The 14,425-nt window shown below is 46.6% G+C and overlaps 1 protein-coding gene across 1 annotated transcript in view; it reads right to left on the bottom strand.

The window, feature by feature from the left end:
* LOC135912824 (guanylate cyclase 32E-like) overlaps nucleotides 1–14,425 on the bottom strand; it is a 265,613-nt gene that overhangs the window by 164,642 nt on the left and 86,546 nt on the right. Inside the window, exons 3-4 of the mRNA XM_065445365.1 lie at nucleotides 5,950–6,254; nucleotides 5,161–5,344 (exon numbers count right to left, since the gene is read on the bottom strand). Of these exons, the coding sequence (XP_065301437.1) occupies nucleotides 5,161–5,344; nucleotides 5,950–6,254 (489 nt within the window). The remainder of the gene's footprint in view (nucleotides 1–5,160; nucleotides 5,345–5,949; nucleotides 6,255–14,425) is intronic.

The raw sequence follows: 14,425 nt of genomic DNA, 5'->3' as shown, positions 1-14,425 counted from the left end.
AGGGTAGATGGCCACGTGAATGCTTTTGTCTCCGTTCTCGTTCTAAAGCGTAAGAATTGTACTATTTTTGACATACATGTCTTATTATTTGTATATTCATAGAAATTCTAATAAAGCACGTGAAAATTGTCTGACATTTGCGGTGCGCACTGCGCAGAATGCCTTGCTCTGTTAAAATATTTCGACAGAAAGAAATGTGCTCCGTTTCAGAGTTTGTCTCCCTAACAAAGAATAAAAAAAAAAGAAAACGATTGACAATATGAAATCACGAGTGATTCGGAAAACGAAATTCGTTTCATCTGTGCTCGCCATAATAAACACTTTCGTGTGACCGTTTTATTCACGTTTAGTTCATATTAAGCTTTTGGGCTTGTCTGAAGCTTCTGCGCGCGAGTTACAAATTACACGGGAGAAGGCGTACAGGCAGGAGATTGGAAGACTAGGACAGGAATGTCAGTTTTGTACGGCTGGCACAATTTCGTTTTCCTCCATCTTCCGCATTCCACTTGCTCTGCGTCTCTCGGCTTCTAGACGCAATATTCTCCACGCACCTCAGCGGGAGTTTCAACCGTGATTAAAGTATTTATAGTTTCACATCGTCCTCGAAATTCAGCGTTCACATTCGGTTACCTGGTTTCTTTATCGCGACGCGAATCATGCGGACGCTCGCGAAGCGTTCTTGCCGTCGCCTCTGCAGTCGCCATCGCAACTGTTGCCGCCGTGCTGTCGAGGTATGGAAGGCGCGTGCCCGTCCCGCGCGCCGATCGTTAAACGCTCTCCGGAGCCGCAAGCGACGCGCTGCACGTTTGGCTGAAAAAACGATGAAGTCAAGCGGACTGATCGTCAGACTCCGCCTAACCAGCCCTGGCTCGGACAACGCTCTACCTTCCGCTCCTCCGTAGCAAGCACGAGCGTTGAGGACGAACACGTTAGAGTTGCCGCTGAGCAGCAGGATTCAAATCGCAGCTGCGTTCAAACCGCAACCATGGTGTGTGCGCTCGTCTGTCGTAACTAGGAGTGCTAGAACTGCGCCATTCTTGAAGTTGCCGCTGACAAACGCCGAGTGGTTTTCCTTAGGTTCATGGCGTGCGCCACGGGCGTGTGACTCGCGCGACATACCGCCTCCATCGCGCTATCGTTGTCGCACGGCTGGCACACCTGCCAGGTCAACCGTTCGTGCTGCGCAGAAGCGTCCGTATCGAGTGTGGCCCCGTGTCGACGTGTCGCCCGAGCGCGTACCGTTGGAACATTCCGAGTAGCTCGAGCCCACAACGTGGAGCCTTTCCGTCGCTTTCAATTCCTATTGCGAAAACCGGTACCCAGTGTCCAGTTCCAGGCGGGATTATGGGTCCAGTGTGTCACGCTCGATACTCCAACGTTGCGCTGGCGCGTCCTACTGGGAGCCGCTCGGGACTGGTGCGAAAGGTAGCTCGCGGACAACTTTCGGGGGCAACGAAGAGATAGCTATGGGCGCGTCGCTGCTGCACATGGGTGACGGCGCCAAGTAGTCCGCCAGCGTTTGACAGTGCTTTTAGTTGCTGGGAACAGACGCTAAATTGACGCAGCTTCCACGTGCGACGGTTTCGCGTCTGCCGAGTCGCGAAAGGGAGAAGCCGCAACATAAGTAAACATTTAGATTCAGGGGTGTGTTTTACCTTATTTAACTGGTGCTAACAAGGGGTTTATTTTTTCTCTTGTCCAGCTTAAGCTAACGTGGATGAAAACACGGGACTCTCTTGAGAAGAGTCCCATGTACGGTAATTATAATTGTAATATAATTGTGCGCCCCACCGGAAGGTGCCTATATAAGAACAACCTACCGTGCCTACATCCCGGCGCAGTTTCAGTTGATGATCACCGGCCGCGAACACACACGGTAAACGTGCTTTAGCCTCGCAACTAAAACATGTACCAGTCTATCAGTAAAGAAAAGAGTCTCCGCATTGATTAGTACGTCGCCAAGTGCCACAAGCAATGATTTTCTTTTACAATTGGTACTTTAACTGTGAAAAAAAAAACCTTTACATCGAACCATCGACACGGGGCGTTGTATGGGCTGTTACCGCTGAGTTTGATAAACATTTCAACTTCTTTGCGCCAGGGAAAGGCAAATCACCTTAGTCCAGCAATATGTTCCAATCGACACGTCTGTGTGGTCACATATCGAAATCAAAGAAGCGTTGGTTAGTGCGGCGGGCCACCTTTGTGGACGGCGCATACTTTTTGTCTAAGCTACGGTTAGCTTGTCTTTACTGTAAAAATGTTTACACAATTAAGTGCCGTTTGCTTGTCGCACCGGTAAAGCCCCTACCGTTAGGGCTTTACAGAAATTTATAGAGGACGGCAATGAAGCTCTAGCTAGACGTGCGATGACAGGATATCAAGTTGCAAAATATGCCTTGGGCGAACATAAATCTCCAACGAGAGTTTCATATCTCTTTCTGTGAAGTTCTTTTGTCGGATATTTGTGCGCGCCCTAGCGTGTCAGAATTATTACATAGTTTTCAACTGCGTCTTTTGTCATCGCACGTCGTGTTAAAGCTACGTTGTCGGCGCCTATAAATTTTTGTAAGGCCCTGACGGCAAGTGTGTTACCAGTGCGATAAAAACACCCTGAAGAATGTTAACATTCTTACAGTGTAACATTAACTGCGACGGACACCCTATTACGCAAACTCTAAACAAAAATAACGCGAAATACGAGCAAACCACTCATCGCGTTATCGCATTCCCGTTTCTGGGTTTCTTATACTACTTAGCAGTCGGGTTAAAAATTTACTTCCCCTGCTGACCATGTATTTGCAGTAAAAACGGGAGTATTTTTTTTTTTACCGTGTGAAGGTTGTTAAGGAGGATAGTCGGAGTATATTTTTACTCCCTTCACGAACTTCTTGCGGCTATTCCGGAGAGTTATTCCTGAGAGCCCAGCGGTTATGGCGCCAAGCGTCGTGTTTTTGAGAATATGCTGCCTCATCTCGAATCGGTGAAACCACATTTCCTCGTAGCGTAGGAAACAAACATGGCTTTAAACTCACTATGAATTGTTTCTATTCACGTACGTCGCTGCGTACGTGAATAGCCGCGTACGTCGTAAAGTCTGGTTATGATATCCTTTACCTACGTTTATTCGAGGTGGTAGTAAAACGACGTATTGTAGCGCATTTTACGGCAGTACTCCAGAGTTATTTTTTATTGTAAGGGAGTTTTCAAAGTGCATGAGTGGCCAAAAACCCATATCTCAGCTGTTTGCTGACGGCCTATGCTCACAACGCGCCACATCGGTGCTCAGCACTTTTATAAACCTTTCTAAGAGTATAGCGTGAATTTTCGCTCGTCAGACTTGTTTGTTCGCGAGCTCACTCGGGCCGATCGCGTGCATATATAGATGGACTCAGCCAACACGCTAGGCTTAACCTGTGGTGGAAAGCATAAAACTCCGCGCGGGCGCATGGCGAAGGGCTAAATTGTGCGTATTGGAGCTTCAGAAGCTTGTTACCCTTAGCTTTTAGAGCACTAAGGCGAACAGAAGTGCGGCGATTGTCTCAGCTTTGTTATCCATGCAATAATATGAGCCAGCGCTAGCCTTCCTATATCATTCGAACGATTGTTGGGTTTGTATTATTCGCGTCGACTACACAACACTGCAACAATTAGCAGTCATCGGTCGCGTCCTCGCTTCTAAAGAAATTTAGAACGGCTACAGGAAGACGTCGCGGACACTGACACAAGAACTGCGGTGAAAGGGTACGAAATGTTAAGATTCGATGCTGCTGAGCATTAGGCTCTCATTGAGGGCTGCATGAAAAGAACAGCCTTTTCACAAAGTTCCTTAAACAATATTAAGAAGAGCTGAGGAAGCTCGTGGCGGCAATATAATAGAACAGCTCTGACGACGAGCGTAAAAAGAACGTTTGAGCGTTTGAGTGTTTGAAAGCATTATATACTACGGGGGACAGTGCTGACGCGGAAGTCTACCGTGGGAAAGGTTTCGAAGTATGTGGCTTAATTACCAGAAACTATAATTTGTAATGCGACTGCTCGTAAGGAACAGCTTCGTTGGAAATTGGTCCGTGATTGCGCAAGGTCGCACAAGTCTGCTGTCTTTTTTTACATCTAGGAAAGTTATCCTACAGGCTTTAATAATTCCCACGGCGGAGTCATTTTCAATTATGTGCAAAATAGGCGTGAATTAAACGTGTCTCAACGTTATCGTTTCTCTTCTGAGTTGACAGCGCTCACGTCTCACGAAGTAACTGTTGAATCATTTACGTTTATCATGAATAAAAACAGCCCAACTTGCGTACGGAGATCTATGCGAATTATGCGGCTTGTTTTACGCTCGCCGAGGTGGACATTACGTGGGCGAACTATTCCAGTCATCAAGCACGTCATTATTTAAAGCTAACCGATTAAGCTTGAAACGATTTCGGAATCTGTAATGGAAAATTAAAGTTATCCAGTACGCAAATCATACCCATTAATTCGCTAACAATCTCGTGCCCCCCTTGCAGCGTTTTAGAGAAATCCACCCTGAAAATATCTGGCGTATAGGATTGGTGTTTCATTTAACATTTATCGTGACTGCGTTAACTACTACTGCAGCTGCAACATATCTAGAGCTCTGGCAGTGCCAAGAAAAATGCTAGTTGCTTTGTAAATGCCACCTCTTTCACAGTCTGCACATTATTGCCCAGCCTATTTCAATCACTGGTGTAGCTTAACATGTAGTTCTTCATGAATGTATATGTGGTGCATAGAAATCGACCCAACCGATTAGTATTAATGTAATAAGGTAATGAATGAGAGGTTCACTTAAATAAAAGAAAATGCGTGTGTATATCCGTACATTTCGCTCGGGTGTTTCCAGCATGTGTGTACGTACAAAAACGCGTTTGTTGCCGGTTGTCCGAAAATAAAGTTGTTTTCCTAGACCAGTATATATATATAAAGAGACAGAAAGAGAGGAGGAGGGGAAGCTTCTCTTCCCCCCCCCCCTCTTTCCGGGATAATGAAAACCTGTCTAGTGTGCAGTATCTGCTGCGTGTGGAAACCCTATGCAAGTGCGGAATGGGGTTTATGCCATCGTGTGACAGACACACATCGAGAGAGAGAGAGAGAGAGAGAGAGAGAGAGAGAGAGAGGGGCACATGTAGCACTCACGTATGTGATCATGGGCAGGTTCCAGGCGTCAGCGACCAGCGCCTCGGCGTAGCAGTTCTCGTCGGGTCCTATGAACGCCACGACGCCGCTCTGCCACAGCGCCGTCATCTTGCGGATGGCCGACGACGTGCCCACCTGGCCCACGTTCTCCGGCCGGAAGGTGACGCGATAGCCCGGAAGCAGGCTGCGGCAGCATGAGTTCAGCCGCTCACTTAAATGGCAGGCGTGCGTGGCACTACATGGGACTCTCTTACCTAGCTGTGTGCCGTTAAATTTGATGAGCACAATCCAGACAGACAGTAACGCCCGCATAGCCCGAGGGCGCACCGCCGATTCATTAAAAATGTCTTCGGGTATGGTGTGCGCTGAGCTGAAGCACATAGGGCGTTCATTTTGTTGCGGCTCACAAATAAGATGTCTGCCATCACTGAGTGGGCTCCCGTGAAAGGTTTCGTCTACAAAACATTCCAAAGAGGCAATGAGGTGAATGAGATACATTCTCTAGTAATACGTCACTGACTCTTTAATTATATATTAAGCTGTGCATTCGAGTCTACTTATGTTGCTAAATGTCACCCAGTTAGACTTGCCTGTCCCATCGTCGGCGGTCTCCTTGACTTCTAGGAAACACGATACTGCGCTAATCATTCAAAATCATCGCTGCGTTGAAAGACGTGCTTGTACCTGATCGCCAGGGACTAGCGATTTGTTTTCGCACTTGTCATAAAGCGTGCGCGTATTGTTTGTAGCTCCTTTTTTTCTTTATAAACGCACTCGATCCTTCCTCACCTATCGTCCCTATTGATGTGCGATACGGCCAGGGGCACGGCACCGGAGACCATCTTTCCGAGCATGCGGCTGTTGTTGAAGGTGCCCAGGAATGCGATGGCCACCTCGGGCCGGTCGTCGGTCAGATTCTCCTGCGACTCGGACTTGTTGCAGGGCAACAGGAAGCCGAGACTGCTCGCTGTGCTCGTCGGCAGTACTACGGGGCTAGCCAGCGCTCCCCAGGCGAGAGATGTGACCGGCAGCAACAGTGTCATTGCCACCAGCAGTAGCGGCGTCAGTGCCGCTAAAAGACGGCGCCCCATGCGCTGAAAAAAGAAAAAAAGAAAGAAAATAGCGTTGTTTGAGTTCTGAAACAAACCGCAGAAGTTACCGCCGCTCCGTGGTATGCGACGAGTGGAAGTACCGTTAATGAGTTTGCAAGTATCTGGCGTTGAGGTGTGCATTACCCACGGAAGCGGGGCTCATTTCGAGAGCGCGAGACCAAAGCAACAAATTACTCAGCGGCGGAGAAACGCTGCACAGTACCACCAGGTCGAACACAACATCTAAACCTTTGGAAGCAACAAAGCGTCCGCGCGGCAGCATGGGTTCTCCGAGTGCTATTTGTGGTTTGACATCAAACATGTTCGTACGAGTACGCAAACTGGTGAAAGGAAGGCTCGTTTCAAAACGGCAGATAGAGCCAAAGAAATCGATTCAATTTATTTAAAGAATGATGCGCTCGACGTCGTACATTTCTTTTTGCAGTGAGGATATTTAAGTAGCGTGTTTTATTGCGCAATTCCACAATGAACAGAGCAGACAACAAGCACATCTGCAGGGGTAGCAAAGGTGGCAATGTGCGTAAACGCCATTGTTCGGTGTTTGTTGACAAGCGTTACTGGGCGATCACGTAGTTTCCGCGAAACACACGAGTGTCGGAAGAACCGCTTCTTCAGCACAAAATAACAAAATAAATGGCGGTAAAAAGCGGAAGCCAGTGGACAATTTTAGCTTTATTTAATGCAGTACAGTGACACGTGAGGTATGCTCCGCACGTAATTCCCATCCTTCCGCAAAAAACGCTAACAGATGACCCGTGATCAACGTTTCAAAATACCGTCATCGCTTCCTGCACTTAAAAAAGAAAGCTCCATGACACGAGGGATGATGCGGCTCCTTGTCTTGTCTTTAGCTAACGTTGCAGTCTATAGTCAATAGGCATAGCAACACAATTTTTTATAAAGGATTCGAAATTCTTGGTTGTTTGGCATGTTGTGATACAGTCTTTGCTTACGCCTAACGGCGCCATAAAAAGCTTTCCATCTCCAAAGGACAGCACAAAGGCTATCAGCGTGAGACGTGCATGAGCAGCGGGTGATTTTATGATCAATTTCTGGCTGCCACGGTAGACAAGTGGTGAATTCGGATCAAAGGCTGAACGGTGACGCCTTCTTACACAATACTGGTGAGTGCCGCAGTATTAGTCCGCTGCGCAGGGCACGCATGTCCAACTGGGAAGGTATCACGTGTAACGTGAAGCAAAACTTGTCTAATCAAAGAGTAGCCAGAATACATATTCTGCTAAAAATTGATGAAATAACAGTGTCAACGGGGTGTTCAGCCAAGAAAAACAGATTCTCCTCATGTTCGCTTCCAATCTTTTGGTGGTCTGAGCGTGACCGCCGTGCATTTCTGATGAAGCAATGGGCCAGGCTATGCATCCCGCCCTTAGTGAGCAGTCACTTCTACGGCGGAGTCTAAGCGCCGAGATTCCCAGTGCAGAATTTAGTAAGCGAGGGGCCTGAGCACTTGCTAAGCTCTTGATCGATGGCATATAGACGTAATCCTAAGACCGCAAGACCACGTGGGGTGTGAATTCCAGTGCAAGCCACTTTATCCGATATTCTACAGCTTAGCCGAAGGGGAGCAGGTGGACTTGGGCAGGATATGTAAGGTGTAGATCGCCTAACAGGTGAATTGTTCGAGTGAGGAAACCGGTATCGTGTAAAGGGAAACGCACTAATGTGCAGTAGAGAAGTCTGCCGTGTAACGAGCTTGGGGAAAATGTGCTGAATAGCGGTGATTCCGCCGACGCAAGACGTGGGTACTCTGAGACTGCACTGCCAAGTCTCCGTGTTGCAGCGGACATAAGTTAGGTTAACAAAAGGAATAAGCTAGCGGCACCTCTTCGTATACTTCCCACGTTCATACATGCAAATGTATTCAAGCCAGCACGCATGAAATGTCTCAATATTTGATTTCCTTTCATTCTTGCTCCACACATTCTTGCCCATTTTGTCACCTAAACCAATTCGAACTTAAAATAAGAAAAAAAAAGCACATCAATGCAGCAAATTTGTCTTTATTACTGCGTAAGTGCCATCATGCACCTCACGCTGTAAAAACGTCATCTACTTCAAGCGCACATGTCCGAATCCACGTGAAGCATGGTTACATAAATGTTTTACAACTACAAATGCCTACCTGAAATTCTCTTTATTTGTATTCTACGCAACCCGTATTCTCACGCAATACTAATTACGTTGGAACACCACGCAGGTCACAAGATAATGGTCACGCAGTGTTCACGCTAATGCACTATATACCTTGCAGAAGGTATGCGAAAATGCAGACACCAATTAGGGCTGGCGCGAGCGTGATGCATCAGTTGTGGTGGTTCATCGAACGCAAGGGCGACAAAAGCGTAAATATTTTCCAGTTTAAGCAGGCGTTCTCATTCGGGCGGGCTTAGCTTACACAGAAAACAACACGTGAGTTCATATTGGGCTATAAATAGCTTAAAGAAAAGGAACAGAAATAAAACAACAGAATCTTGTTCGTGTACTAAGCAGAACTTAACAAGAGTCGAAACGGTGCTTACTGCGAAACAATAAACAACAACAATAAAAAGCAGGTAACAATCTTTTTTTAGGTGCACATTGAGTACTAGCAGAAACCACTAGCAATCCCCATGGCTACACAGTTATTTCATTAGCATGTGCTTTGAGGTCTCTCGTATGGTCGAAGAACCAAGGGTTACCTAGTTAAGATCCGTTTTATGCTGTTAAGAGCCATCGATACTATGCGAATATAGTAACCAAGGCGACCCTGACGTACGCCTGCGAGTAGGTGGTGTTATTGTTTTTCCGTCTTCAGTGATGTTGAATTCAGTGACCGCGTCCTTCTGGGTGATACAGTTCTACTTAAGATGCGAAAAAAAAAATACTAGACTCGCGTCGAATGGAGCGACTTGAAAATGGGCGTAATCTTTTTTTACTACCTAGAGTTACAGGAGATATATCGATGAAAAAAAGAATGAGAACGGTTTGACGAACATCAGCTTAACACAAGAAACGCTCAGAGCGCACATCTGGCCCCATTAGTACGGCTGTTCACTATCGTTCTTTTTTTATGGATACGACACGGGTACCAGAATAGGTTTTCTTCAACAGCCACCGTCTGGCGGAGTGTTGTAGCGACAGGGACCACGTCAGCACTCGACTATGTGTCTGAAAGCGCCGACAAAAAAAAAAAAGAGGGTCTTAAGAACACGATGAATGCACACTGTGTTCAGCTCCCTAAGTTCTTTGTCGCATTTCATTTTCCGCTCCGTGCAGCAGGTGAATGGCAGGGACGAAGTTAGTGAAAAAACGCGATGTCTAAATTTTGTGCTGCCACCGTAGCGTATAACGTTGAACGATTCGGTCACTCAACTTCTCGGGACAGCCAACGAAGAAAGCAGTCGCTTCCGTTCGACGATTTGAAATGCCTGGAACAAGTTGGAAGCAAACGCCAAGCGACGTGCATTGGCATCCCCGGTCGCGGAGGCAGATCTTTTTGTCGTTCGGGCGAACGGCTGATCTAGCCACCACGACGAGACAACGACACTAAGAGGCGACTGCTGAGACGACCTGTCCATTAGAAGTGTAGGTTTGGGCTTTGAAGTGTAGTGCTGCTCATTTTCTTTATATTTGCGCGCTCTTTTGTGAACTGCACCTCGATATCTAAAGAAGCACGCCTCTCATACGTCGCTACATTACGATAAATTAAATTGTAGATTACTTAGCCTCACGGCATCGAAGGTGACTGGAATAAAGTCGGGAACGCCACTGTAAGATCGTTGTTGTCACCAATTCCGCTACTTACGGCCTGTGTGGGGAAGCGTAAGAGTTCCGGAATTGTGTGTGCTGATGTAGGGTCGGTTTATTTTCGCGTAAGATGCCTTGCAGGCCGCTAGCATCATTGAGTAAGGGGGGTGCGCTGGAAATGTAAAAGTTATGTTGCATAGAAGGGTACAAACAATGAAAGTAGCAACAATTCAATACGCATTGAATAAATAATGTAAATAATATGAATATCTCGTTCATCTTGCGCGCCGGGATCCGGTCTGTATTTCGGAATTAATCATTAAACTTATGAGCATTGTACGAATAGAGCGGGTGGGTATTTGTTCTTTGCGTCCGACCCCACATGCGCATAAACTTTTAAAAATGCCTTCCGGACACCTGCGACATTTATAGCGACGCTGTAGGAGGCAGCGTCTAGCTGTCGAAAACCTTTGAAAGAAGCCCAGCTTCGCCCACTATGTTTTAGGAAGGCTCAAATTAGGATATACTTGTGACCTCCTATGCCTTGAGCCTACCCTCTTTGACCCACATATTACCTAAGGATACCTACTCCCACCAACTAATGCTAAACAAATACGTACATATCAGTGGCATGCACATGTGAATGAGCAATATGTCTGGAGTGGTTAGCATCACTATGAGGGTAATCATGCTGACGACTTGGGCCCATAGCAAAGAAAGGAATAAGTCATAAAATAATTATTTAACGTCACTCGAAGTCGGTGCTGATAAGTCGGTGTTAACCCTTCAGGTGGTCTACATCATTGAAGCTTGTGCTGTCGTTCAATTGCAATTACGTTCAATTACCTACATGTTTTCCCGCCTTTAAGAAATTTGGCATTCCATATATTCAATGAAGAAATGTTCGCAGCGGAAATATGCCAGTAAAGTGTTAAAGCAAAGAAGGGTTCACTGCACCGGGTTTCTTTTTGGCGCCTTTGTTTTCTGCACTGACGGCATATTCCTCTACTACCGTTTACAAACCATCGTTTGTTTTTTTCGCCTTCGTCTCCTCTTGAATAAAGCGTGCGTGAGAATTTTCATTATGCATCGCAACGAGCTGTACATGCAGCCCTGCCAAGCTCAAAAAGAAGTTATTCATCTCGGAAATAATTTTTTTAGAGTCTTTCCTGACACAACGTGCCTTTCAGTGCGAGTGGTCCACTGTATATATCGCGTCACATTCCTTTGCACTCTATTTTTGCGTTACGCCCATAAGTTCCTATAAAAATCTTGACACTGAGGTTGGAGGTTAAGTATCATTACGTTATGCAGCGTTTGGCGTGTTTTCCTGGCCTGTTTCGCCACTAAAGCTTTAAATTAGCGATACGCTGCTCTTTAGTAACTGCGTTTAGCTTAAGCTAGACATTATGCTGGCGGTTCTTAATTTTTATTAGTCATAGCTTGTTGGCTTCTTTTGATATGGCTAATAAATATTGGGTTCCTCGGTTTCCTTTCTTCTTGTTCATTCCACAGCGAGGATCTCGAATCGGGCAGCTTTGATTCCTTCAGGTAGCATGAATGTGTTTAAAGACCACTTGCCTTTACCGAAAATTTTCCCATAGACGTGCGACAGAAGAGATGTTCCACATCCGCCGCCAAGGTTTATGTGTGGTGGCGCTGGGGCCCTATAACGTAAAACTATTCCAATATGTTTTTATTCCAATCTCCTGACGTCAAATTTGCGGAACCGCCGACGAAAGCACCGAGCTGTCACCCGCAGGGTTGCCTGAACATACCAATCAAACGCTTTCCTCGTGCATAGGTTACTTTTGTTTGCTTGAAAAATGAATAACATTACCTACACTGAGCGGCTTGTCTTATCTAATTGGCTGACAAGAGGCGAGGAGCACGCACAAGTGGAGAAGAATTCGATAGGGCAGAGCCACTGCACTGAAAGTCGTTAACCGGATAAAGAAGGTATTGCCGGCGTCTGCCATTGGTCCGCTTTCCCTTACTTAACTTCCAGTGGCTGGTCGAAAATCGCGGCTGCATGCAACGGAAGCTTAAAAATGACGCTAAAACAGATCCTAAGCAATGAATAGTTGGCAGAAGGAGGTGGTAAACGTGCCGAGAGGGCTCCAAAAGTTACACGGCCACGTCAAAAATTTTATTATACACAAATAAACTCATGCTCTCCGGCAGGTGCTCCTAGCCTGTACCTGAGCAATCGGGGGCAGCCATCTTTTATTCCTTGCGAAACGGGGCAGCATGCGGCTATTCAGAACAAAATTCAGTTTTTTTTTCGGCATAATGATGCATGTTAAACGCGTACACGTCCCTTTGACGCGGTGAGTTCTGGCGGTTTCGGGACGTCACGTGATAGGCAGGTGAAGTGGGTGCAGCCCGAAAATTTTTGACCAATAGCCGGGGGGCTAATGGCGAAAAGTCGTCGAATCGGAAATAGCTATTTTTCTTTTTTTTTGTCAAATCATGCATAATCAGCATGTACAGGTCATATGAGATAGGAAGATATCGCGGTTTTCGTGACGTCGCGTGACAGGCAAGTGAAGTGGGAGTGGTCCAAAAATGTTTTGACGAATCGCGGAGGGCTGATTGCAGAATTGGAATGGAAAAGTTTGGAATAGTTTTACGCTATAGCGCCCCTGGATAACACTCCCAAAGGTTCGTTCCAGTAGCAAAAACATAAATACCCCAAAAAAGTGGATGGGAAGAGAGCGCCGCGGAAGTTCAGTCGGTTAGAGCATGGCAAGCGTGATGTGAAGACGTGGGATCGTGTTCAGCAGTATCGTCAACGCCTGAGCTGCTCTTCTGGCGCTGCTCGTCGCTGGTGTCTTTCGAGGCGGTGCCTTACGCGGCCTCGCCGTCCCTACTCGTAGTGACCTTGAAGGAACGTGCATAAACCAAGTAAATAGCCTTTTATACGCAGGGAAATAGACCAACAGGACTAAACTACATTCGTTTCTTTTACCAGAACACCTGAGGTAACGCCGCAAGTTAACAGCCATTCAACGTTAGAACCGCAGAACAGACGGTAAGGTCCAAAGCAAGGCCACACTTTTCTTTTTTTTTTCGTTTTCTTGTTGACGGCGCTAAATTACGGGGACACGCGCCCAGAGCGTATAAGTAGGGGTATTGTATTTTAATATTAGTTAGACTGAGTTTTTCTTCGTAACGCACATCGAAAGGTAACTCTAGTGAAGTTCGTTGAACAGAGCAAATAAATCATCACTTAGAAGAACGTGGATATATTCTCAGGCATGAATGTCTGTTCTCAGTTTACCTACCGATTTGCTTTTCATGTGTGTCAGTATGGACAGCCTTACTTATTGCATTTTTGCTAATATTAGGTACGTGATAGGCATGAAAGTAACGAAAAAAAAAGTACGCTTACACTGAGTGAGGGAACTTTCGGTAAGGCCGAGGCGTTGATTCACGCGACACCCTGATTCAGGGATTTCCAGCCAAACCGTTGACCATGCGTGTGGCTAACGAACCCGTTCTCGCTGCGTAAGAAGTAATTATTTCTTCTCTTCAGCGTACCAAGTCCTTGAGCGAAGAGCCCCGAGTTAACGTAACTAGTTTCTCGGAAACTTTCGGGGAAAGTTCTCCCAGTCGCGACCTCTGGACAGAGCGCTCTTTTGTTTGATTTCGAATTGACCAGCTCAAGATGACCAGATATTGTGCCACGACGATGTGTCCAGACCCGTGCGAGATACACGAGCGACCAGCTCCTCGCGAGGAAACCTTCACGCCCAAAAACGCCGTGCCCGGAATCAGTGTTGCTGCAATTCGGTGGCCACGCGTGTACATATACCTTGACTGCGTGGGAGCGCTCCCAATCGATCGCCGTGCGCTGTGCTCTCGACCGGTGGCTGTTTGGGCCATGAAGCCACTAAGGGTCGACGTCGCGAAAAACAAGCGTGTTCCGGGGACAGCTCTTTCCGAGAATGTCTAGCATTCAGCGGCGCCTGCGGCAACAAGATGGGAGGTATATATATATATATATATATATATATATATATATATATATATATATATATATATATATATATATATATATATATATATATATATATTGTTGTCGTGGTGAGTTTCTCGGAGATGCTTATGGCCTAAGCGCCGTGTGGCCGCGCACGCAAGAGCAACAGGTTGACTTCCCCGCCTTGCTTTTATCAAAAGTCTCTCGCACGTGTCTTAACTAGAAGTCACGCATTGTAAATCCGTCCGTCCAGCCGTAAGAGCAGGCTTTTTGAGCCAACTGACTAAGTTGCGTCTGAGGTTTCCCGACGATAATGAGCAGGGAATCACGCCGTCTGCTAGGCGGGGGGAGGCTGGGTCCGCCCCCGTGATTGCTGGCATCAGCAATAGTTGACTCTCTCTCTCTCTCTCTCTGGGGTCGAATT

Source organism: Dermacentor albipictus, chromosome 8 (assembly GCF_038994185.2).
Source record: "Dermacentor albipictus isolate Rhodes 1998 colony chromosome 8, USDA_Dalb.pri_finalv2, whole genome shotgun sequence".
In the NCBI taxonomy this organism is placed as follows: domain Eukaryota; kingdom Metazoa; phylum Arthropoda; class Arachnida; order Ixodida; family Ixodidae; genus Dermacentor; species Dermacentor albipictus.
Note: the sequence above shows the minus strand (reverse complement) of the source record. Positions and strands in the feature narration are given on the sequence as shown.